Here is a 23,969-nt window from a genome sequence, read left to right on the forward strand (position 1 = left end):
ACAGCATTGCCAACACCTCCTTTCTATATACTCACTGGTTTTTTAGACTGAGACTCATTCTGTGCATTCAGATTTGCTGACATGGTTTCTAGAGCAATCCATTATTAAAGAAAAAAGCTAGTGCATTGCTTAACCATGTCCTAAAGTTTATGAAGAAAACCTTTCTGCTGAGCGGCGAAAACCTTCTCTCCAACCTGTTGCCTTCTCCTATAAACTCCATTCTCCTTGTCCTTGATCCACCCTTTTCTACCTGCTGACTTGGAGTGTTTCTCACTTGGCAATGTTCAGCTGCCTCCCCAGGGTACAAGGTATCTTCCCATTCTTCTGACTCTCCTTTTAAAGTAACATAAAATACCAACAGAAAAAAAAAAAAAAAGAAATGAAACTGATAGTATTTATTACAGTTTGAACTATAATTTTACATGTTGCTGCGTTCAGACAAATGCACTTGCTTTTCTTCCTTTATTCAAGGATATCTGATAGGAGGGGATGTTCTGAGGTTATTGCATGGTCACATGGATGAATGTTTGACAGTCCCTTCGGGTGAACATGGAGAAGAGCAAAGAAGGTAGGTTTCCAGCTTATAATAGAATGATAACAGATGTTCTGAATCCATATTAAGTGTCACTGATAGTACGGATTTTCAAAGGATATTGTGATGAGATGTATTACTCATAAGATGGGGTATTGTTGAGATGAACTTTGGACACGAGCTCCTTGCATTTTCTTTTCAGTATTGTTCAAGTCTGATTTCACTTACCAGGTGTAAAAGCAATAGTAATTTTTGATAACTTATTGTGTCCTAACTGGCTTAAAAGCACTGGGAGTGAAACGTGTTGGTTTCTTTACTGCTGTTTTTTCCTGTAATCACAAAAAATTCCTCAGGACAGTGTACGTTAAAATTACTGCCCAGTCCTTCAAGGCTACTAATCTGGGTATTGATCTCAGGGGTACCTATGGTAGTCTAGAACTTAATTTATGGTTATTTTGTTGACTAAAGGAATCCTAGAATGGAAGTAGAGAAGTGATGACAGTGACAGCTCAGTATGTGTCTCTCTGTTAACTAATAAATAAATCCAAATGGTGAGAAGACTGGCACTGAAAGTGACATGTCTCAGTGGAGTGATTACATGGGTGAATCAAAGCCCTGTTTATTTGCTCTAATAAAATATACTCTAAATTTCTTTTCAGTAGGGTGATGTCATATGATTTATTCCTACCTTCAGCGTGAAGCTTGCTAAATGATAATGTTGATTTTTTGGAATAGTTTGTTTAATGCAGCATATTGGGTATCTTCATTTCCATGACAAAGAAAGTGCTATTCATTCATTTCCAAATGAGTTTTCTTGGTTTGCAAAGAGAAATGTATTTTTTATTCTATTTTATTCTTATTTGTAAAGATAAGAACAAGACACTGGAAGGTCTCATAAAATATAGCAAAAATCTATGAATTTTTAAATATTAGTAAGAAAAACATCAGAGTTTTCTTATAGTTGCTAACCAGCTCTTCCTGGCTATTTCTCATTTTTAGACAAGGAAGTGGTTTTTGAACACAGAAGATATTTCAAAATGCTGAGAGTTAAAATGTGATCAGTTCGTGTTTTAATTTTAGTTACTATGTAATAGATCCGTTACAGTGATGAAAAGATAAGATGATAAATAGGATCCTATAGTGTTCGCTCTTACTTCAATTTAAATCCTGCAAAATTCCTTTTAAAAATTGTAGTTGCAGTGTAATTGCAGATTTATACAATGAACAAGCACTTAATTACTGAACTTTAACTCTTAAGAACACAGGAAAACTGTGTCTCTTTACAAGAGTAGCGTTATATATAAACTGCAATAAAGGAGCGCGAAGTTGCAAGTTAAGAAAAAATTAATTTGATCTGCTTGTGCATTCACATGATGCATCTTTGTGTCCCATAACATGGGAAGATTAGAGTTCATTTCTTCAGCTGCAGACACTGGATCATTATTCTTCCTTCTGCAACATTTACCTTTCCCCCTATCCGTATAGTACCTGAAAAGAAACAGAGCTGGCAGACAACAAATAGTACCTATGTCTTTGTCTTTCTGTTTCCTGATAGCAATACTGAGAAATGTTGCTTCGCAGCACTTCATAAAAAACAGTTTTGATCTTCTAAAATTTCCTTGTTGTTCAGGAGTTTTCTTTAACAAACAGAATAAAAATAAGTTCAATTTTTTTCATATTTTCCTTTTCTGAAGTTCTTCTATAGATTTTCTGGAAATTTTAAAATTACATAAGAAGGACATGAAGGTGTTGGAGAGTCCAGAGGAGGGCCATGAAGATGATCAGAGGGCTGGAGCACCTCTCTTACGAAGACAGGCTGAGAGAGTTGGGGTTGTTCAGCCTGGAGAAGAGAAGGCTCTGGGGAGACCTTATAGCAGCCTTCCAGTACCTGAAGGGGCCTACAGGAAAGCTGGAGAGGGACTGTTTACAAGGGCATGGAGTGACAGGACAAGGGGTAATGGGTTTAAGCTGAAGGAGGGTCGATTTAGATCAGATATTAGGAAGAAATTCTTCCCTGTGAGGGTGGTGAGGCACTGGAACAGGTTGCCCAGAGAGGTTGTGGCTGCCCCCTCCTTGGAAGTGTTGAAGGCCAGGTTGGATGGGGCTTTGGGCAACCTGGTCTAGTGGAGGGTGTCCCTGCCTGCAGCAGGGGGGTTGGAACTAGATGATCTTTAAGGTCCCTTCCAACCCAAACCATTCTATGATCCTCTGATTTTTACTTACAAACCTAGAATATAATCTGTGATTACTTTTAATTTTATGGAGTTAGGTATAGTTGCTCTGTGCCCTACACTTTCTCCTTTTAAATTATTAATAAATTTACTTAATGCTTAAACCCTCTATATTTCTATCTCTAAATAGGACTCTTACCTATTCAAAATAATATAGAAAAAGATTATTTGCGGCTCCTTTCAGTTTTCAATATGTATGCATACCTTATTTTGATGGGTGGTATTTAACTGCTGGTAGAATTATATTAAAAATATGGGTATTTTTTGCAGCTATGACATCGTATATTTAATTTGTATTTGTAATTTAAGTTCTGTAACTTTTGCACATGAGGCATGGTAAAGGATGATATATTTTGAGTATAATAATTCCATATTATCCTTTCATTGCCTTTTGAAATAGTCTGGTGATAGATTGTTGTGGTTCTGCTTGGGTTTTTTGTTCCAGCATATGTCTGAAGAGCAGCTCTGCTTTGCAGAATGGCAGTGTGAAGGAACACTGAGAAGTTCCATCTCTGTTGTGATTCACTAATTCCTCTATTTCATTTTTATTTTTCTGCAAAGGCCTCCTCTTTATGCCTCTTCAAATAAATAAAAGAACAGACAGTCTTAAAATAACAGTTTTATTCTATAATGTCACCTGGTATCTAATCCTGGAAATGAATAAATTGGTTTGATGCGAAGGATCCTTGTAGGCAGTTTCTAAAAATAACTCCTGTTTTTCTCTATTCTTAGAGCGTTGATACAGTTACATAAATTTGAATATAAAGGTGTTTCAATGATTACCAGAAGTCCAAAATAAGCCACATGTTCTCAAGCTGTTTATACTCGTGTGGAACAGCTTTTAGCACAGTGGACACCTACGATACAGTGACAGTGCAGATACTGTATTCACGGTTACTGTACCTAACGCAGCTTCCTCCGAGGCAAGGTCATCCAAATCTGCACTGGAAGAGCCCGAATACAGTGGCAGAAATAGTCATAGAAAAAGCTTCTGCCCTGGCAGCAGCAGATGCAGGCGTACCGCGGGGACAAGCACAGAGGCAAAGTGCCAGGGCTACCTATTGCCAAGGCTGCTGTGGCTGGGTGCATTTAAATTCCCCGTGAAGATGGTGCCTGGAAGAATCAGTCTGCTGCTGCTGCTATCCAGCAGAATTTGGCCAAAATTACTGAGAAATTTTGTGTTGTCTGATAATGCTGCCTTTTCTGTAGTGATACTTTGCTCTTGATGTAATGCCAGTGAGATATTATTCAAAGATTACATCTCTGAACTGTAAATAGTTTAAGACTACTTTGAATATTTGTGTAGTGGGAGACTCAGAGGACTGATTTAAACAGATTCTTGCAGTAGTAACTCAAGAAAAAGAGTAAAATAGGATTTCATTGCCTGAACTATTCCCCCCGCAAAAAAAAAAAAAAAAAAAAAAAAATCAGAAAGCTTAAAACAAGTTTTAATAATTGTAGTGGCTTGTTCATCACACAGACGTCTCTAGACTGGCGGGCTCCTAGCCACACAGAAATGTACTTTTGCAGTTTCAAGTGGATTGTCCCTGAACTTACTAGACTTAGTTTACTTTGTAATTAAAAAGCATTCCAGTTGGAAGCAGTGCAAATAGAGATATTTGTGATAATATGTTGGTTTACTTGATATTACAGTAGAAAAAATAGTGGTATTGTTTTTAAATACCACAGGCAGAATAGGCATGACCCTGGTAGTTATCACTCGCTCTGACCCAAACGAAGAACAAAAAAAGATACAGGCAAAAGGTTAAGTATGTGCAATTTCACTGAATTAAATATAATTTACTGCACATTCCAGTTAGGTATGTTGCTGGTTTAAGGACAGTGTTTAAAGCCTTCTGCATAGAATCCTTAAGCTGTGTTTTTATTATTTAAAATGCCTTAGTCATCTATAACAAGCTAGACCTAAATTTGCAGTATTGTTTCTGTAGCTCTTCAATTTTCAGCAGCATTTCCAGGTAGATTAAAAAATAAGCGTAGGTATACATATACAGGAGAAAGCGTAGTGTAATCAGCTTGGTGTTCTTCTGGTGGTTAATTTGATTCTATTTATCTTCAAAGCCAGGGCAAACTTCTGCCACAGTACAGTCGCTGGGAGACTGCGTTTATCTTGACTCCTTTTCCTCCATTCTCTGCCCGCGTGGTTTGTGGCCTGGCTCCCATCACGTGAGCTGACAGAAGTGGTCTGTCAGGTCTGCCTCTGGGAATGAGGCAGACCCGCACGGGTTTCCTTCAGCTATGTATTTTATTTTTTTTTAAATAAAAGATTGTACAGTCTCCTTTCCCACACTTTTCCTCCTGTTTCAAACATGAGAAATTTATTAATAATTTTTAATATTTCTATATTTTTTTGGGGTGTGTGTGTTGTATACAATTATGCAGCAGAATATTTAAATCACTTCTCGTATTACAGGTACCTTGAAATGGTCTTTGGTTTCTTTTAGCATCTTTTCCTGTTGAAATTGTGACACTTTTTAAAAATTTTTTTTAAATCCTTCTTTGGTAATTATAATATTGAGTCTTCACTTGTGACCTTATAATATCAACAGAATGAATAAATTTATTCTAATTATGGTGGAAGTTGGTATTCGGAGCAGGTATACATTGAAGTGCTTCTGTGAAATTGTTTACTATTGTTTCACTTTTAATTAACAAATTTTGCAAGAAATGTTCAGAATAAATTGTTTGTGCAGCAAAGATTTTAAAATAAACAAGCTGATTTTTTTCCTCCATCACCATTGAATCACTCAACAGCTCCCCTTTTTTTACTGTTCAATAAAGAGGAACTATTTCACATTTTTATTTTCCTGTAAAAATGTCAGCTAGTTTTTAATACAGTGCTTTGCATGATTGTAGAGTTTTGGATTACTTTGTGGTTTTTTGTTTGTTTGTTTTGCTTTTTGGTTTTGGTGGGTTTTTTTGTTGGTTGGTTGGTTGTTGTTGTTTGTTTTTTATTTTTAACTTAGAAGTCCCCCAAAACTAATGGCAGATAGATAGCAGTGGAAGTATGTAATCAAAATTATTTGGGCTTTTTTTGATTGGATTGTGATGCTTGCTCTTTATTATACCACCATCACTCATATTCTTCTAGAACTTAAAGTCCACACAGGAGTAGAGCTGTAAGTATTCATAGTTCCCAGTGTAGGAGGGGGCCATGAATGTTCCTGTTGCAACTAATTTACATTTTGATTTGCAATATGTATTTTAAAGTGATGACTGCAGTGCAATCTGAACCCTTCAGAAATATATCATTACAGAAAGAAATTACTTGTGAGAGAGAGTAAAGTGCTCCTGGCTTTTGCAAAGTATCACTTGAGGTGGAACAGACTCCAGTTTCTCAAAACATCCAGTCAGAACAGGCCTTCAGGAGGGAATGTATATGTGTAGTTTAATTCCAGAAGCAATTTTGTCATTCCTGCCTTTGAGAGTTTCTTTGTGTTAAATACATTAAGGCTTTTGTAAATTATACTGAACATTTTGTGTTAGTCTCAGAAATGGATAGACAGGGTTGTAAAGTGATGAAAGTCAAAATCAGTGTGATTTGGTCAATTCTAGCTCCTTTTCACGTTCCTTTTCATGCCATTCTCTTTAGACAGTTAAAATACACTCTTTGATACGGCATTACGAACTAGCGAGGTCTGTCGTACCTCAGAAAGGCCAGGATCTGGCACATGTGAAGGATTATTTATGACTGAAATGTGAACTCAAAAAGTTTTCACCCAGCACCAATCAGTAACCTCTCCTCCATGCCCAGATCAACCCATGAGCCTTGAATAGTAATGGTTTTACTTTTGTAAAGTAATTTGAAAAAAATCTGTAGAGCTCTTTAGTGATTGATTTTTTTTTTTTTTTTTCAAATTAAAGCCAGAACAGCCTTGCCTGTCATTGAAGGGAATGGAGCAATTTCTTTAGCTTGACATTTGACATCTTATTTGGATTTAGTCATTTGTGTATAATCCAGGTACAAAATATGTTATTTATGCCATACTTATGGCACCCTGATTCATTCCAAGTTACTGAGTTTTACTCCATTATTTTCTTGCTGTGGAACTTAGGATTTACAGGTTCTTGAACCAAGACTACTTCTACGGTATTGAAATGCTGTCATTCAATGTAGTTTATTTTAACCTCATTTAATGCTCAGTTGTAGTTGGTGATCTACACCGAAACGATTGCCCTCTCTCTGCTCAACAATACTTTTAGTAAGAATATGAATTCGATAATGATTTTGCAGGGGGTTTGATATCTGTTAGTCTATATTGAAGTCTGTGTAATGAATTCATTGTTGCGATTGGAGGTGAGGGGTTCAGCTCTCGAGCTTTGGTTTTCATGTCTACTGTGAGGCGGTGGCCGGCGGGCGGGCGCTGTCCATGGTCTTGTCACTGCCCCCCCCCACCCCAGCCCTGGTGGACACAGCGGGTGGCAGGTTCCAGCTCTAGCGACTGTTTCTGTCAAGGGGAACGAGATGAAAGACATAGCCAGGAAAAGAATGACGGTGTAAATCTAACTTACAGCCATAGGTCGGACCAAAAATGACTTCATTACACCAACTAATTAACTAGATTAAGGTTTATAGTCAAGATGAACTGAAAGGTCTCAAAGGTTCTTGATTCCTTATAGATATCTTCATCTGAAATAAAAGTGGTTAATATTCTTATTCCATAAATGTAGCATATGCAAATGAAGTGCTTTGGGAAGAAAAGAAACAAATGTCAAGAATTAGTGTTATGGTTATGGCTCAGAAGGTATAAAGGTATCCTGAGCTTTCTAGGGGAAGACCAACACTCACTGTAGCTTTGGTTGTTCTCTCTTCTTCTGCTGTTGTTTGTACTTTCCTCATGCATTTATTTATAATTTCTTAATAAGTTTTTGTAGCTCACAGGTCTTCTCTACTGTTTGGCAAGTAATGCATATCTTCTGTGCACCTCACAACTCAAAATTGTATTTTTTCCATCCTGTCAATGTAAATCTGTGGTAACTTTGACAGTCAGAGAGTTTCTGTGGGTTATTCACACGTCATTAAAAGCAATGTTTCATTCGACCTCGTAATATCAGTATCTTGTATGGCTTACCAGTGTCAGCTTCAGGAAGGATTAAAATGTTATGAATCATACTTCCTTTTCAGTACTGAACTGTTGTCAAGAGTATAGAAAAAGAAATGAGGTGCATCCTATCAAATAGTGTTTTTATATAGAGCAAGTACTAAGGAAGTTGGTTTGAGCAATCTCAGAGCAGTTTACTATGTTTATTTTAATGAAAGGAGTTAAAAATGAACTTTACATTACTTAGAATAAAAACATATGAGATGGTCTAGGTTATGAATTTATTTAGCTGCTCTGGGGCAACGGTCAGTATGCATGCTGTTATGGGAAAGGCAAAGTGGCTTGCCCTTCAATGAAGAAGAGATATCTTTTATTCAAAGCCGCCTTTTCTTTACCATTTTTTCTGTAGAGAAGACAGTATCTGGCTAAAGACACAAGAGCTTGCACCTTATTCTAGTGCTTTGTGCCAACTTGTTTTTTTGTAGCATGCACCTTCCTTCCTGCCCATACGAAGTCTTGCTGCTCCATCCTTGACCCCAATCTCTGGGCTTTTCCTTTTGCCTTCCCTGTAGGCATCCTTGATCCCTAGCCCCCTAGTCCCCAGCTCTTTCTCAGACTGCTGTCACTTATTCTTTTGCTGAGGCTTTGCTGCTGCCTTTTGACTTTCATCCCTAAAGCGCTGTCTTGCTGCCTTCGCTCCCTCTGCTACTGTACCCATTCATTCATATGGAAAGAAGGACAATCCCAGGATCCTTTTTATTTCCTTCAGTAAACAAATTGCATGTTTTTATTTAGGATTTCTTCCCTTCTATCTCTCTCCCATTTTCTCATCTTATGTAACCATCCCAAGACTGATATCTCCCTTTCAAAAGAACAGAGAAAGGAAATAATGGATGGACAGTCACATAAAACAAAACTACTTCACCCATGAGAAGTCATTCTTTTAAGTTCACAATGGGAGGTTTTTTAGCTGCTTAAAATTACACTGACACAACTGCTTTGTGTAATCCAAAGCTAGCTTGAAAAGAGTACTCAGACTGAGAACCTGGTGACAGCTTCTGGGTTTCCCTTGTGAGAAAGAACTCTCTGAAACGTAACAAGGTGCCAACTTAAAAATGAAATATTTGATTAATTTAAGCCTTTGCTTTGACTTGATTTCTCATATAATTAATGACATGAAAACTACTGAATAAAATTGTTAAATTTTGTATTATGTGAGTGCAAGAATTCCAAATGCATTTTTGTCGGTGAGGTTCATATTGAAATAAGCCAGGATGTAACCACAATGTTTTGACTTTAACAACAACAACAAAAAAACCAAACCCCAAAAAACCCCCAAACTCCAAGCAAAAAACCAAACAACACAACAACTCTCTCCAAATGCCCCAGACAACCCACCCTCCCACCTCCAACCCAAACTAACCAACCAGGGTGACATCCGATCTGTTACTGTTTAGGTGTTACAACATAAACCCAGTCTTTCGGTTGCAGAACAAAAATTTGAACAAACGCCTGAAGAGAGAGTGTCTGAACTGAGAGGCAGCTGAATGCAAGATTGTCTTTAGCATTGGCATTTTACTATACTAACAAAGGTCAATTTCAATAAAAAGTAAGGTCAATTTTGAATTCCATTCCCTTCTATGAGAGAGATACAAGAGACTTATTAGTACCTGTCAGCTGCTCCTCGCACCACAACCATTGCAGCAAATGACTAAGGTAATATGTGGAGAAAATAGTGGATATAAGGTCAAGGGGAGGACGTTATACATGTTTATATATGCATCTAGAACTTCTTTGGTATGTGGAGCATGTGCCAGAGTTTCTATTTATACATTGGTCATGAATATTCATGTGAGTGGTTCTGTGATTGTAGCGAGGGATATTTATTTTGTATTTTGACTCATTTTTTCCCCTGTACAATTTGTCCTCATTCATTTGCAATGTCTGGGAGTGTTTATTTCTTTAATACTTTCTAGTACATTCCAAGATGAATTTTAGCACATCTGTAGTTTCATGTATTGTTAGCAGTACTGAGAAGTATATTCTAACTCACTATTTCCTTTGGTTTTGAACCATCTCTTTCAACCCTGGGATTTTCTGTGCTAAGCATTCAGTCCCTCTGTATTATATCCACAGGAGGACCTTGTTCTAGGTACCTGATTCCAAAATTGTGGTCCTCAAAAAATTGCTTCTAACAAACAATGGGAAATGCCTACGATTTCAATACTAATCTTCTCTAAAGTTACGCCTCTGGCTATTTTTGGCAGTGTCTGATCTTGGCTGAAGATCACAACATTTACTCAATCCATAAGCTCTCCCAGGATGCATAAAACTAGACCATTCTTTGGCAGTGTTCCCTGATATGCTTCATGTGATAAGCACAGTGACAGCACTCCTTTGCATAAGTGACACCTTTATTCATTTTCCCTAAGGAAAGACCTAGGTTTTTAAATGCTGGCAGTGTCTTAAGGCAGAAATAAAGGTGTAGGCAGGAAACAGTCTAAGGAATGGCTGCCTAAATCTAGAGTGGCAGTGCTTAATACGCACCACATTCCTCAGTGCTGGCTTTGAAGAGAAGCCAGATTACCTAACTCGGAGCTTTTGTGATCATAAATCTAAACCATTTTGTGTATCCAATATATATCATTTATCTGTGTGTAGAAGAGTGGAGAAAAAAACCCAACCTTTTTTTTAGGCTCCATTGACTGTTTTTTCAAAGCACTCAGATTTCTGGGTAATATGAGGGAATTAGAGGGGTCATTAAAATTTGGAAATAGGAAGCTATTAACATCTAAGCGGTGTGAAGACTATATCAGGGTGGTTGTGAAACTTCAGGTGCTGTGGTAATAAAATACAGTGCCAAATAGGTGAATCTTCACAATTCAAAGTAAAAAGTTGCATGGTTATTTTAATAGTATAAGCTCTGAGAAAGCACTGTCCTTCTTGTGTTAGTTGTATGCGGTAATTACAGTTCTTTATCATCATTTCATATTTGTTTTTTGTTAGAACTTAGAAATAGTGTAATTATCAGATTATTGCTTCTTTTTTTTTTTTTTTTTTCTTCCCTTCTTTCCTGGTTTCTCTATCCTTAAAACACTAAGAAAGATGTCTAAGCAAACACTGTATAAATCTCATTGTTATATCACAATACTGGATGCTAAAGAAAATTGAAATAAAATCTGTTTGAGTAACAAGGTCTGAAGTGTTAATTTGTAAGAGCTGGTTTTGAATATGATAACCTTTGAATCTGACAGTTCCAATAATTGTTTTGGCTGCCTTAAAATGAGAGGTGCAGTTAAATGAACAAACAAATATGATGAATCCTTACAACAGAGCTGAACGTTTAGTCTGTGCCTTTGCTTGCTTTTCAGAACTGTCCATTATGAAGGTGGCGCCGTGTCGATTCATGCCCGTTCCCTTTGGCGACTAGAGACTCTAAGAGTTGCGTAAGTAAAATCTCTCAGAAAAAGAAGTCCGTTTGGGAGGGCGCTTTTTGTATAGTAAGAGTGTTGCTGTAAAATCAGATTGATAACTATAAAACCAGACTGATAATAGTAAAATCATCTTCAAAAAGTACACTATAACAGTTTGATGAAAAATTAAACAACATCCCATAGAAAGTGTGTGTTAATACGTATGCTGTGTGTGTTTTGATTTTTTTTAAGTTGTCAGTGAAGTCACAATTTACATGTTTAACACATAAGTGACATAATCAGAACTGTTTTCCTTAAAAATAAGAATTCATGTGTGCCATCCCCTAACTTATTTAAGCCATTTGGAAGTCTTCAAAGGCAAAAATTTACAGAAAAAATGCTACTTTGCATTGTTGGAAGTGTTGAAATGATAGTAAGGAATTATGCTTTGTTTGGTGACATAATTACACTGTAAAATTGTACTTAAATTGTATTACAATATGTGCTTGTGATACATTTTCTAGTGACTAATAAATAATTGCTTTTTAAAGATTAAATCAGTGCAGCTTAGAGAAAGGTTACACTCTAATGATGCTATTTTCTGTGTGGGCATTTTATTTAATAGGATGATGTTAAATGTCATCGATAGGGCAGTAGAGATTTTTGCTTTGGACTAAACCTGACCTTCAGGGTGCTTAAGTGACTACGATGAAACTGTAGAAGGATCTCTGGCTTTTTATTTTCCTCATTGCATGTACTTTCCTAATAAGCAGCGGTGGTGGAACAATGTGGGGATTTGAGAAATTACAAGTTTCTGTTACGACTGTCATATATCTCACTTTGACAGGCATTGTATACAAAAATTTGGAGTGCATACATTTGAACATATATAACTGAGAGAAATTGTGAGAACTGTCAAAACAACTAAGCAAAGGCAACGCTAATCTTTCTTTTTAAGGAATGCGACTTTCTTACCAGGAAAAAACCCCAACAAATAAAGTCCCAAGAGTAACACTCCTACAAGTCTCTCAGCTCCCTATTTTGCTCTACGATATTCTAATAGCTTTATACATTCATTGCTGAATTGCAGGCACAATCCTATTCATGCAAATGCTTCAATTTGTAATTTAGTATATGTATGTCTGAAGCCCTCCATCAGTTCTAGTCCTTCCAGAATGACTGCAGATGGAATATTAATTTTCTTAATTTTATATGATTCTGAAGGAACCATTGTTTCTGAACTTTCTTCATTAGTGGAGAACTCTCATAAGAATTGCCTGGGCAGTCTGCATGTGCAGACTGCTTCTTGGGATGCCCTGCCATGGGACGCCAGCTACTGTTGCTCAGCGTTGCTTTCTTTCCCAAAAGGTGACAGGGGTCGTATTCTCACATTGCACAAAAGAATTTTTAGTAGTCAGAAATGGCTTCACAAGATATTTTCTGCTCAAAAGGCTTTTCTTTTAAGTGCGCGTGAATTGTCCTTTTTCCTATCCTGCAGACATGAACTAGTGGCATGGCTCAATTGCACTACATTTATTTTCTTTTCTTGTGGTCCATAGCTATTGGGTCCAAAAGAAAATTGAATCAGACTAGAGAAAAGGCAGCTCCTCAGCATTGCCCATAATATGAAAGGTGCAGAGCTGATGTGTTTTACCAGACGCAGCGATACAATAGCTGAGATTCATGACCTGACATTTTACTTAATTGAGAAGCAGAAGTTGTGCTAGAACACTGATACTTAGATGCACTTTTATGGAGTATACTGACTTTGCTGTGTAGAAGACAGAAAAAAAGGAATGCATTTCGAAGATAATAAGCTTCCATATTTCCTTCCTCCCCAAAGTCCTCATCCCTTGACTTAAACAGAAGAGACAACTTAGTTTACAAAATAAAAGAGCTGGGGGGAAAACCTCTTCATTCTTTTGGCCTCTTTAAAATGGATAACTAAAAAGGTTTAGAGGTTTAATTAGTGAAGTGTAACAAATCCTGTTGTGATACAGAAGCCAGGTATTGCTCTTGCATTTTAAAAACTCCTGCACTTTAAGAATGCCTGCCAAATTGGTTTTGCATACAGTATGGCCAATTCTTAAGAACACATGCTTAAACAAATGGATATTTGTATTGAATAGGTAAGTGGTTTAATCTGCTACATATATGTGTCAAGGAAAACAAAAGTTACTTAAACCTGTGTAAGTGCCAACTTAAGGGATTTTCAGACTAGGCTGTATGAATATATACAAACCATATGCGTAAGAACTTGTTTTGTTTTAAATGCTGTACCTGGAATTACTTTAAATGCAAGTGAGAAGATGCAGTAATTCAAAATTCTGATATGGGAGTAAGTTTATAGTCAGGCTAAGTTCATAAGGATGTATTTGTATATTTCATTGATGATATGTGAACATTTGTTGATAATTTTAAGCTATTTCAAGCCACAGTAAGCATAGAGAGTTGCTAGTATTTGTGGAAGCACATCAGAACCTCAGCAGTATGTTATAACTCCATTAGGATGGGCATTTTGCAAACACGAAAAATATATACACGATTTCTTCTCCAAAAAGCAGTGTGTGCCTACATCTAAAGTGTACACTTTTGAAGATATAAGACTGAAGAAAGTTTCATGAAGATCCGGGAAAACATCCTAGCTGTGGCAATTTTCCAATCTAAGGAAGATTCGAGAAGCCTTCTGAAAAGGCTCTGTGAAATGCATCCTCCTTAGTAACCCCTACACAAATTCATCTTCAGGAATTAATCAGGAAGAAGAGCTGAGTTTTCAGTTTAAGGCAAGAAGTTAGAAACCTGCAACCTATCCTTCAACTTGAGGAGTTCTTGGAGAGCTTAGACAGAAAATCTTTGCCTTTCTTCCTTCATTTCCTCCTATAGAACATGAAGAATCTGTGCCAGTCTTTGCTTAATAATAAAGCGTGCTGACTGCTGAAAGGAGAGTGCTCTGGGAGAGTGAACAAACCCGGCTGCTGGTAGATGAAACGTTGGAGAAGGAACTGGCAGATCTAAACTCTTTGTGTACAGCATAAGCCTCCTTTTCCGTGGGCGGTCTGTATCTTCTCTCAAGAGGAATTCAGTCTGAACCAAGGCAGGCTGTGCAAAGGAAGAGGTTAAGTTTATTTATCAGAATGGTTTTAGAGGACATAACCACAAAGTAGCCATTTTCTTGCTGATAAACCAACATTTAGAATTTTATCCTTTTACCAACTAGTTGGCAATATAATGTACTTTAAAACGTTTTTGCCAGTAGTTAAAATCTATGTTTTGTTTTTAAAAACCAAACGTTTCCTATGAACTTTCTTAGGTGGAGTGGCAGCCACATTAGATGGGGACAGCCATTCAGACTAAGACATATAACAACAGGAAAATATTTAAGTCTCCTGGATGACAAGAGTCTTCTTCTTACAGACAAAGAGAACGCGGATGTAAAATCTACGGCATTCTGTTTTCGGTCTTCCAAGGTATGGAATCAGTGCAGCATTAATATAACTAGCAGTAATTCCAGTATCTTTATTAAGCAAGATTTAGTTATTTCCTGTTGCATGAATTATTGAACCTTCTACCTTTTCACTGCTTAAAAAAACAAAACAAAAATCCCCTCAGTATAATTAGTATCTAGAAAGCTTCTTTTATCATACTTTCTTTGGGTAATGCTACCTGGCTGTTTGTTTGTGGGTTGGTTTCTTTTTTTGTACTGCTTGCCCAGTTTTGAGCAGTTTCCTTATTTCTTATTTGTTTTTCTGATGAACTTCCCTGGTCCTTCACTGCTTATATCTGTTGGCTGACATAGGAAAAATTTATAATACTGTGGGTTATTTAGATTAAATTGGAAAATCAGGATTTCTTTCTTCAGATACTTTACTGTAGTCTAATTCAAAGTTACGGTAGTTTGAATTCTCATTTGACACCTTCAATAAGCATTTCAAGTTCAGAACAGTACTTTGTGTAGTGAGTAAACAGTTTAAAATAATACTGTGATAAATTCTTTAATATCCTTTGATTTCTCCTACTTTTGCCCTGTGCCGTGATGTTGCTGAAAATTTTCCAACAATAATGTTGGGTTTTTTTCCCCAAAAAATAATCTTCTAAAATATATAGTAATAATAAACAGAATTATTCACTAACTTCTCTGCGGCATTTACTTTATGTATTTTTAGTTTTTTAGGTTTTTTTGTCTGCTTGGGAACATAAGAAATGAATATATACCTGAAAGAAGGTATATAGACTTTTGCACTCTGATAACAAAGACAGGTGATTTTTTTGAGACCCCAACAATAAGGTTTTTTTTTAAAACCAATTAGAAAAGCCATATAAATAATTAAATATTTTAGGACGATGCAGTGCAACTATATTGGGGAATTCCTGTTGCAGTTACTATAGATCTCAACAGTTATTCTCCTTTGAAGCAAGAGGGATAAAATAATTCATGCACTGATTCTCCAGAGGGAGTTGTCAGCAGGCGTTACTCCGAAAAAGAGTGAAACAATATACTGTGCTCTGCAGTTACATGGATAATTTAGTCCAAAAAGTACTCAAAGGCAAGAATTGTTAGCAATATAGAGAGTATCTTTTGTTGATATGCAGAAAGTGGTTTGTCCCTGTTTTCTGAGTAGAATATGCACATGTGTTTTGGGGATTGGACAATGTTGTATTTTAAGTTTCTTCATTTGGTTTTTTCAACCTCAATTTGGAAATGTTATCTGGAAGTATTTTGAGGATATATATTTTGTCCTACGATGTTCAAAATAAAAAGTTAACTTCTTTTTGATTTAGTTGTTAAGTGACCGAACCTATTCTATGCTGAGCAGAGATAAAAGGCTTTGGAGCATGTAGAAACATGGGGTCTATAAGCTGAGCAGCACATGACAGACATAATCTTACTGATACTTAAATATGGATTTTCAAGGAAATTGGAAGCTTGGAAGATTATATTTGATGTCGATTTTGTGATATCAATATTCATTTTAACCAAAAACTTATTTGGAAGGAATTATGGAGATGCCACAGGGAGGACGAGGTTATGCTTTGCTCTTTGCTGCTGAGAATTAATCCAGTCTCCTGCTTAGGACTTCTTGAAGTAGAGTCATGTTTCACTTTATTAGGATACAGGTATTAAAAATTTTGAGGTGCCTTCCCTCTCTGGAAAAGAGTGTTAAATAAATATTTCAAAATTATAGCAGTCCTAGAAAGGCTTCTGTAAAGAAGGGAAGCAGCTTCAGGGGCCTCTTCTCCTTCGAGCGTGTACGGACAAGCCATCCAGCCTTTCACTTGTGGTGTTGCATGTAGTTAGTCCGAAGTAATTATTCCTGGATAAGAGGCAACCCCTAATCCTCTCTGTTGAATACAGAGCATTAATAATTGTCAAGTCTTTCTTATAGTGATTTCAGACCTTTATACCACAGTCATAATTCTTCCTTCCGCTATCTGAAAAGTTGTGGAAGGAAGAATTATGAAGATCCCACTTGTTGTGCTATAGGTAAGCTAGCTCTAAATAGGCAAAACCAGATATGGGGGCAGAATACCCTTATTTGCAGTGGTAGATTCAGTTCCTTCAGATGTGTGAGTAGATGATAATTTCAGTTTCCAAATGAAAAGCAGCTTTCATGCTTGCAGAGAAACTATTGAAAATGTATCCCCTTTAAATCTGAAGATTCAGATGCCAACATAAAGGCTCAACATTTATTGTTGATTTTAACTTCATTATATGCAAGGGCCTTACTCATCATTTTAAACACATTAGCTTGCCAGTACTGCATTTAATAAATAAGCAGAAGAGAGCCAGAAAGCTGAAGTTTTGTATAAGATGTCTTATACGAACCAGAATACTTGTCTCATATGCTTAAAGTAACACACGCACACAAGTACTTTGGTTTTGTTCAGGTTTTTTTTGCCAAAACACAACTTTCTGGTACAGAAGCTGAAAAATTAGATCAGAATCTTCTCACATGTTAAAATTCTTTAAATAGCTCAGCAAAATAAAGAAACATGGAAGCTTAAACACATCACAAGCCAAACAGAACTCAGAAGATATAGATATTCTGAAGAGCTAACAGTGTCTTCATTTTTTTTCTGGGAATTGGGCTTTATGCTCTGGTTATTACATATTACCCTAGTAATTATCATTACATGAGAATTATATTAGCCTTTCAAGAATCTGAAATTCAGAAAATTCATTTTTCTCTCTTGTAGTCTCGCTTCACTCAGTACAGGATGTCCACAGATATCTACTATTTATTCCCCAAACATATGGCTTTATTATAGACTTGAGATATTTTTTTTCTGTCTTGCATTTGATAAATATTGATTTATTTTTTTATAAAAATCTTTAGCTTATTATAACTTTTCCACTGAAATAAGGTAATTTTACTAATTTAAAAATGTTTACGCATCCCATACAAAGTCTGCTTTTCCTGTCTACAGTCTTTTCCAGTGGACAGAAATAAATTTTAATAAAATTTTATGGCCTGTATTTTTGTGTCTTTACTCGTTTCTTAATAAAATTTCATAGAAAATATATTAATGTCAGCTTAAAAAGCGGTCATGAATTGGCTTCTTGCAGTCAGTGAGATCTGCTAGAATGTCAGTCCTGAAAATGTGCCACAGAAGGTGTAGGTTGGGTCGGATGACAAGAGATAAAGCTGAAAGGAAAAGCCTTAATTGTGGGAATCTGGTCTGGAATGTTATAAGGAATTAAACAGAAACGTTGGAGTGAAATAACACATTTAAGGCGAAGCTTCATACAATCAATTTTTTTCAACATTAAGATGAAACTATTTAAAACGTTTTGGCCATTTAGCCCACAACAAATATAGGAAGATTGGCTTGTATTCTTGTATGCATGGAACAAAAAAATGTTTATAAAGAACACATCCTTCTGGAGAAAATCTGGCGTATTGTTCAATAAGCCTGTTTGTTTCCAATGCATTCTTGTTGCTTCACATTACTGAGGTGGTTTACAGACTGTTGCAAAACTAAATTGTTTCTATTTGCTCCAGTGTAATGACTGAAGATTTTTGATCTTTGTTTAGAAAAAGTTGACGGTCTAAGAATGGGCCTAGACTGCAAATAAAACTGAAGCTTTTCTCGGTAAATATGGCGTAGGAAGAATGAGCAGGTGGTTATGTAATGACAGGTCACGGTAAGAGTGTAGCGGGCTGGAAACTTGCATCACGTAATGTCCCTAGCAATATGCAATTTTTAAATGGCAACACAGTGATTTCTGATGTTTTTCAGATCCTGATTGTCACTGATGAACTATTTTACAGTAGATAATGAGATTGATTCATTATATGCACTTTCTCATCTACCTGCTGTTTATTGGCAGGAATCCAGCACTCCATTCAAATCTTCCCCTTTATAAAGTTTGTGGTTCCTGTTTGCTCCCCCAAAAAGCTCCATGTCTTGAAGCTCCCAAATGAATGCTCTAATGCCTGTTGCCCCCACACCATCCCCTAGCTTTCCATTGTTCTCCTATATTCAATCCAACTTTTTACTGTATGCTTTCCTGACTGCTATATTTATTTTGCATCAAAGAGCTTAATTGAATGTGTTTGAATTCAGTCTGGGCTCTAAACCTACAGGAGGAGTTGCCAGTGTACTTACGTAGGTGAGGACAGAGATCTTGTTTGGCAAATTGTTGGCACTTCAATTTTTATGCGAAGTAAATTTAACGTTAATTCTAATTGGAACGAAGATTTCAATTCAAACCCCTTCACGTTTCTGTTATAGTCAGTAGATTTTAAAGAAAGTATGGAATAATATTTTAAATTAATAATCCCTCGTGTTATTGACAGTGCTTTATGAGAAAATTTGTGAATTTATATATTCATATCTTAAGAAATCAGTTGTGAGGAGGAAGACTTGGAAAAAAAGAAAATCTCACAATGCAGAAGCACAGTATGTTCACACCGGTTCACACTATCTTCTAGTTATGAAGATAATTCAAAAGACTGGAGCTTGAAATCAGGCTGTCATTTCTTTATATGATATAGCAGGACCTAATGTAGTTTTTCCTGTATCATCATTTGTGTGCAATGTCCTATTATAAGTAGCTTTTCAATTTCCAACTGTTATTACATTTAGGTTATTTGTGCTAGCTTTCGAAAGAATTGAATACAACCTTTATAGAAATGATATGAACAAAATAATGAATTAATAATGAAGTAGAAGCACACAATAACTCGGTAATTGACATCAGATGTATTAATAAATCAGTTATTACCGTGTATCAATGGAGAAGATTTTAATAAGAATTTCAGCACTTAAGGAATCAGGCATTGACAAGGTAGTGAAATTAACATCTGTATCCAGAAACAGTTTAATAATCTGAATTGATGAACATATTATACCTAGATGCTTAATGTTATGAAAAGTAACCATAAGAATTTCACCTGAGGTTGGTTTTTTTTTTATAAATACTTCAAAATGCGTTCATAATTGTAGGGTGAAAATCTAGTTATGTGTCATCTCCCTTTACCTAATAAATGCTTTTACAAATCCTTTAATAAATTAGAGATTGTTTTCTGTTCCTTTCAAAACCCCAATCTTTGTATTTTACTGTGAAGCTGTCTCCCCAAATTGTCAAGGCACGTGTGTATGGTGTAATCGTTCTCCCAGTCTTTCCTGGTTACAGTAGGTTAGAACATTTAGAAGTTTTTTTTGTCTCATTATTAGTAACATTACTCAGAGGAATTGAAGGAAGTGGCTTGTCCCCTACTGCTGATCAGGAGAAGCAGAGAAGGTTGAAGCTGTGTTTGGTTAAGGGGATCATCTTGCACCCTGACTGTGTGGCCTAGAATAGGCCTGCAATTTGCATAGATGATTTTTTGAACAGTGGTGAAAATTAAGCAGCTTCTTATCTGGGCGTGTGTGAGCATCTATAGGAGCAGAATACAGGAGTTACTGCACCGGTGAACCTGCCCGCACTGCTGAAGCTGTGAAAGGGAGAGCAAAACAGCAACTGCGGTATTATAGTAGTCTCAGCTTCAACTGCAACAATTGTGATGCATTCCCTCTCCTCCCAGAAGAACGATGAATAGTTTCTATGTCAATAACTTGATCTCATGAATCGGAACTGAGGAGTCAAAGTGGTTCTGGTTACTCTCAGTGGAAGAGATTTTTGTCTAAAATGGAGCTAGTGGCAACAGCCTCAGGAACAGGCAGATCCAACTTGCCGTGAAGAAGCTTGAAGTCCCCTGAGAAGTTTTGGGCATAATGACATTAACATCCTTCCTATGATTAACAAGATATATACTTACCTTTGTGACGTGTTTTTCCGTAGTTTGGATTTAACAGCTAGCGCAGGCAGACAAGAGGTATATCAGTCGGTTGAACCATATGCTTTTGGAGAGATTAAGTGGATGATCTGCCACGAGCCAGGATGCATAGGCTGTCTGTCTTATAAGCTGATGTCTGTGGGGAAGGAGTTCATTCTTAGAAGAGGTAGAGATTGGGGACCACCTCGAATTACAAACTATAGTATTGTTTGGGATGCTAAATTTCCTCTCCTGAAACAACTGCCATCTGTATGGGACACTGGCCGGACTTAGCACGGTCATGCCGTTCTTCTTTTACAGCATGTCGGCAGGCCAGGCACGAGCACTTAGAAATGGATTTCTTTTCTCAGGAAACACCGAGCCCATTGTCAGGCAGTAATGGGCAGTGACAGGTTAAAGGCCATCTCTCTCTGTGAGGGTTGGAAATAAATTGTAGGGAGATGCTTATCTTTTCCAGGCTGAGAAAAAAAAAAATCCCCAAGTAAAAGCTTCTGAAGTTAATGTCTGGTTCAGCTAGGGGATTTAATGTATTTGGTTTTGTTTTGTAAGCTTTTATGTTTCAATAATGACAATATAATAACACCGTCAATGATCCTAGTTCTTTCCTAGGCAGGTGAAATGAATACGCCTGGCTTTCCTACTATAATAAGCTAGATTTTTGTGTGTATGGGGTCTCTCTTCATCTTTTCCCTAAATGTTTAACTAGAAGTTACACTTCTGCCACTTTTTAATCATTTCATTAAAGAAAGATCTCAAATATTCATTTAGGTCCTGTTCTGGACAATTGCCTAGTAGTTAATATTTTATGCAATATTTAATATTTTATGGTTATTGTCCTTGTATATTTTTTTTTCTTCTTCAGGAAAAGTTGGACATAGGGACAAGAAAAGAAGTGGATGGAATGGGAGCACCTGAAATAAAATACGGGGATTCAATATGCTTCATACAACACGTAGATACGGGCTTATGGCTCACGTACCAGTCTGCTGATGCAAAGTCTGTAAGAATGGGTTCTGTCCAGCGGAAGGTAAGACTGTAAACAGGAATGCATTTCATTCAGTCACAGTCTGTTCGGGCAACGAAGGGGGCATGAAAATGCAGGGAACTACAGGAGGCAGCTAATTTCTGGCATTCAAATATTTTAAGCATGTCTTTGTTTCATTGTGAAACTCTTTTTTTTTTTTTTTCTTTTTGGTCAGCTATTGCAAAGTTGCATGATGTACTAAATTCTTAAACCAAAAGCCAAACCAAGTGCATGTGCTAGGCTATACACATTAACCCACAAACATTGATAAATCTGGATATACTTGATGTCAAACTAAAATATTAGTAATAGCCTGTAAAATATGCTAAAATTCCTTTCTTCAACGTGCTGTAGTTTGTATTGAGGAGGCTTTTAGCACAGTCTTTTCTTTCCACGTTGTAAGCATATTGCCTTTTGGGCTGGAATGTTCAAGTCTTGAGCCCTGAGGGATTTCTTCTTTTAAAGAATACCCGTGGCCAAGCAGAATGCGAGCTCAGCATAATAAAGTAGGAAAAAGATTCTTTGAAAACTTAACACATCTTCTAGTAGCTACATTTGTGTTAGTGTTTATTGTAAATGTATAACTTTGCAGGAAATTATTTCTCTTCAAGGAAAAAATGTTTTAGCCTTCTTTTAAAAATAAAATGCATTAGAATAAGATGTTTATCCACACTCTAGTGTTTTCTATCGCTGTTTTACATGCCAGAACTACAAAGCTAGAGCAACATGTGGTATACTTGGAAGGTCACGCTTTATAGTTATTTTTATATATATATATATATATATACGCGCACACCCACAGATATAGGTATACATTTTTTCCATATCATATATGTGTATATATACACACATACACATATATTCTATAAATATTTCATATAAAAATAAGATATATTTAGGAAACAGTGTTTATATACATGTAAAATTTTAGTGATTAAAATACTAATATAATTGTTATAATAATTGTAGTAAATAATTCTAAAATAATTCAAAATAAGATACATTATTGAATAATTTAGTAATGTAAGTATACAAATATTTTGAGTATGGAAAAAAAAAATCTAAAATAGTTTAAAATATTTATGTAGATTGGATTGAATACCTTTAGAGCCATGATAACAAAGCATAAAAAACTGTAAGCTATTGGTAGTGACTCAAGGCATAGTCAGAAAAGACTAGTAACATCCTTGGAAATCAGGACCAGTAAAGAATACCTGTTTTGACCTTGTCTGTACTTGAGGGATCTGTTGCTGTGTAAGGGAACTACTTTTAAGGTCTACAAAAACAAACAGCAAACAAAAACCCATAGACTTTTGAGTTTTATTTTTTAAAAAATTAAGTATATTGTTTACAGAAGTTGTGGCTTTGAGATTATTATAGTGCTGAACCTGCTGGTTCAGTACAAGTGTGTCCTTGGACATGAGGAAGTAAAACATGGGATTATCTGTTTTTAATTAAATTCTTTATTTTTTTTGTTTTTGTATGTGACTTCAGCATTTCCTAGCCTGCCTTACTATGTGAATTTTCGTACTTCTTATATGTGAATAATGTATCATTTTGCAGTGACTGCTTTTTATTTTTGTATTGCAGGCAATAATGCACCATGAAGGTCACATGGATGATGGTTTAACATTGTCCAGATCTCAGAATGAAGAGTCCCGTACAGCACGTGTCATCCGTAGTACAGTCTTCCTTTTCAACAGATTTATAAGGTGTGCTTTTCAAATGACAAATCCCCCCTTTTTTTTTTCCTCTTCTATTTTATTCAAAGCGGCCATTAACACAACAGTGAACAATTTAGCCCTCAGAAAAAAAAACCCAGATTAATACTTTTCAAACTAGACTTTATGACAATTCTTTATGTGTTATCAGCAGAGATGTACCTTGAGAGGTATTGGTCAGTTTCTTTCCTCTATCTTCTAATATTACTTTATTGTTCAACCTTGATTTGAATGCATAAACATACTGAAAATGCAAACAAACTATAAAAGAGAAACTTTTTCCTTGCCAAAATTTGCTGTAAGAAGTCATGCGGTACATCACTTTTAGCTCTTTCTTTTCTAAGTACGGCTTTTAAAACTGCTTTTCCTTGAAAAACCTGGAAAAAGGAGATAACTGTGTAACTACGAAGTTGTACAGGATGCAAATATACTAGAGAAGTTCATAGTCTCAAGAAAATTTTTTTCTTAAAAATATGAAATTACACCTTCTTTCTATCCTTCCCTTACACTTACCTTATTTTTTCCCTTTTAATGCTACTTCTTTCTTTAATATTTTGCAACATATAAAATGTTTTTTAATAGTATTTAGCCATTTAAAAATACTGGCAGATTTATGCAACTGGCATTTATCTTCCTACTCCAAATGTCCTTCTAAATAACACTGATAAAAGGCTAATTCTCAAATGTTTGTGACTTCAGTAATTGAT

At 36.1% G+C, this 23,969-nt stretch overlaps 1 protein-coding gene across 7 annotated transcripts in view; it reads left to right on the forward strand.

The window, feature by feature from the left end:
- Positions 1-23,969, forward strand: part of RYR2 (ryanodine receptor 2) — a 428,642-nt gene that overhangs the window by 185,498 nt on the left and 219,175 nt on the right. For all 7 annotated transcript variants that reach the window (XM_054819177.1, XM_054819181.1, XM_054819182.1 and 4 more), the window contains 5 exons: positions 472-568; positions 11,195-11,269; positions 14,547-14,703; positions 21,380-21,544; positions 23,132-23,253. In XM_054819177.1, coding sequence (XP_054675152.1) covers positions 472-568; positions 11,195-11,269; positions 14,547-14,703; positions 21,380-21,544; positions 23,132-23,253 — 616 coding nt within the window. The remainder of the gene's footprint in view (positions 1-471; positions 569-11,194; positions 11,270-14,546; positions 14,704-21,379; positions 21,545-23,131; positions 23,254-23,969) is intronic.

Source organism: Grus americana, chromosome 3, assembly GCF_028858705.1.
Source record: "Grus americana isolate bGruAme1 chromosome 3, bGruAme1.mat, whole genome shotgun sequence".
In the NCBI taxonomy this organism is placed as follows: Eukaryota; Metazoa; Chordata; class Aves; order Gruiformes; family Gruidae; genus Grus; species Grus americana.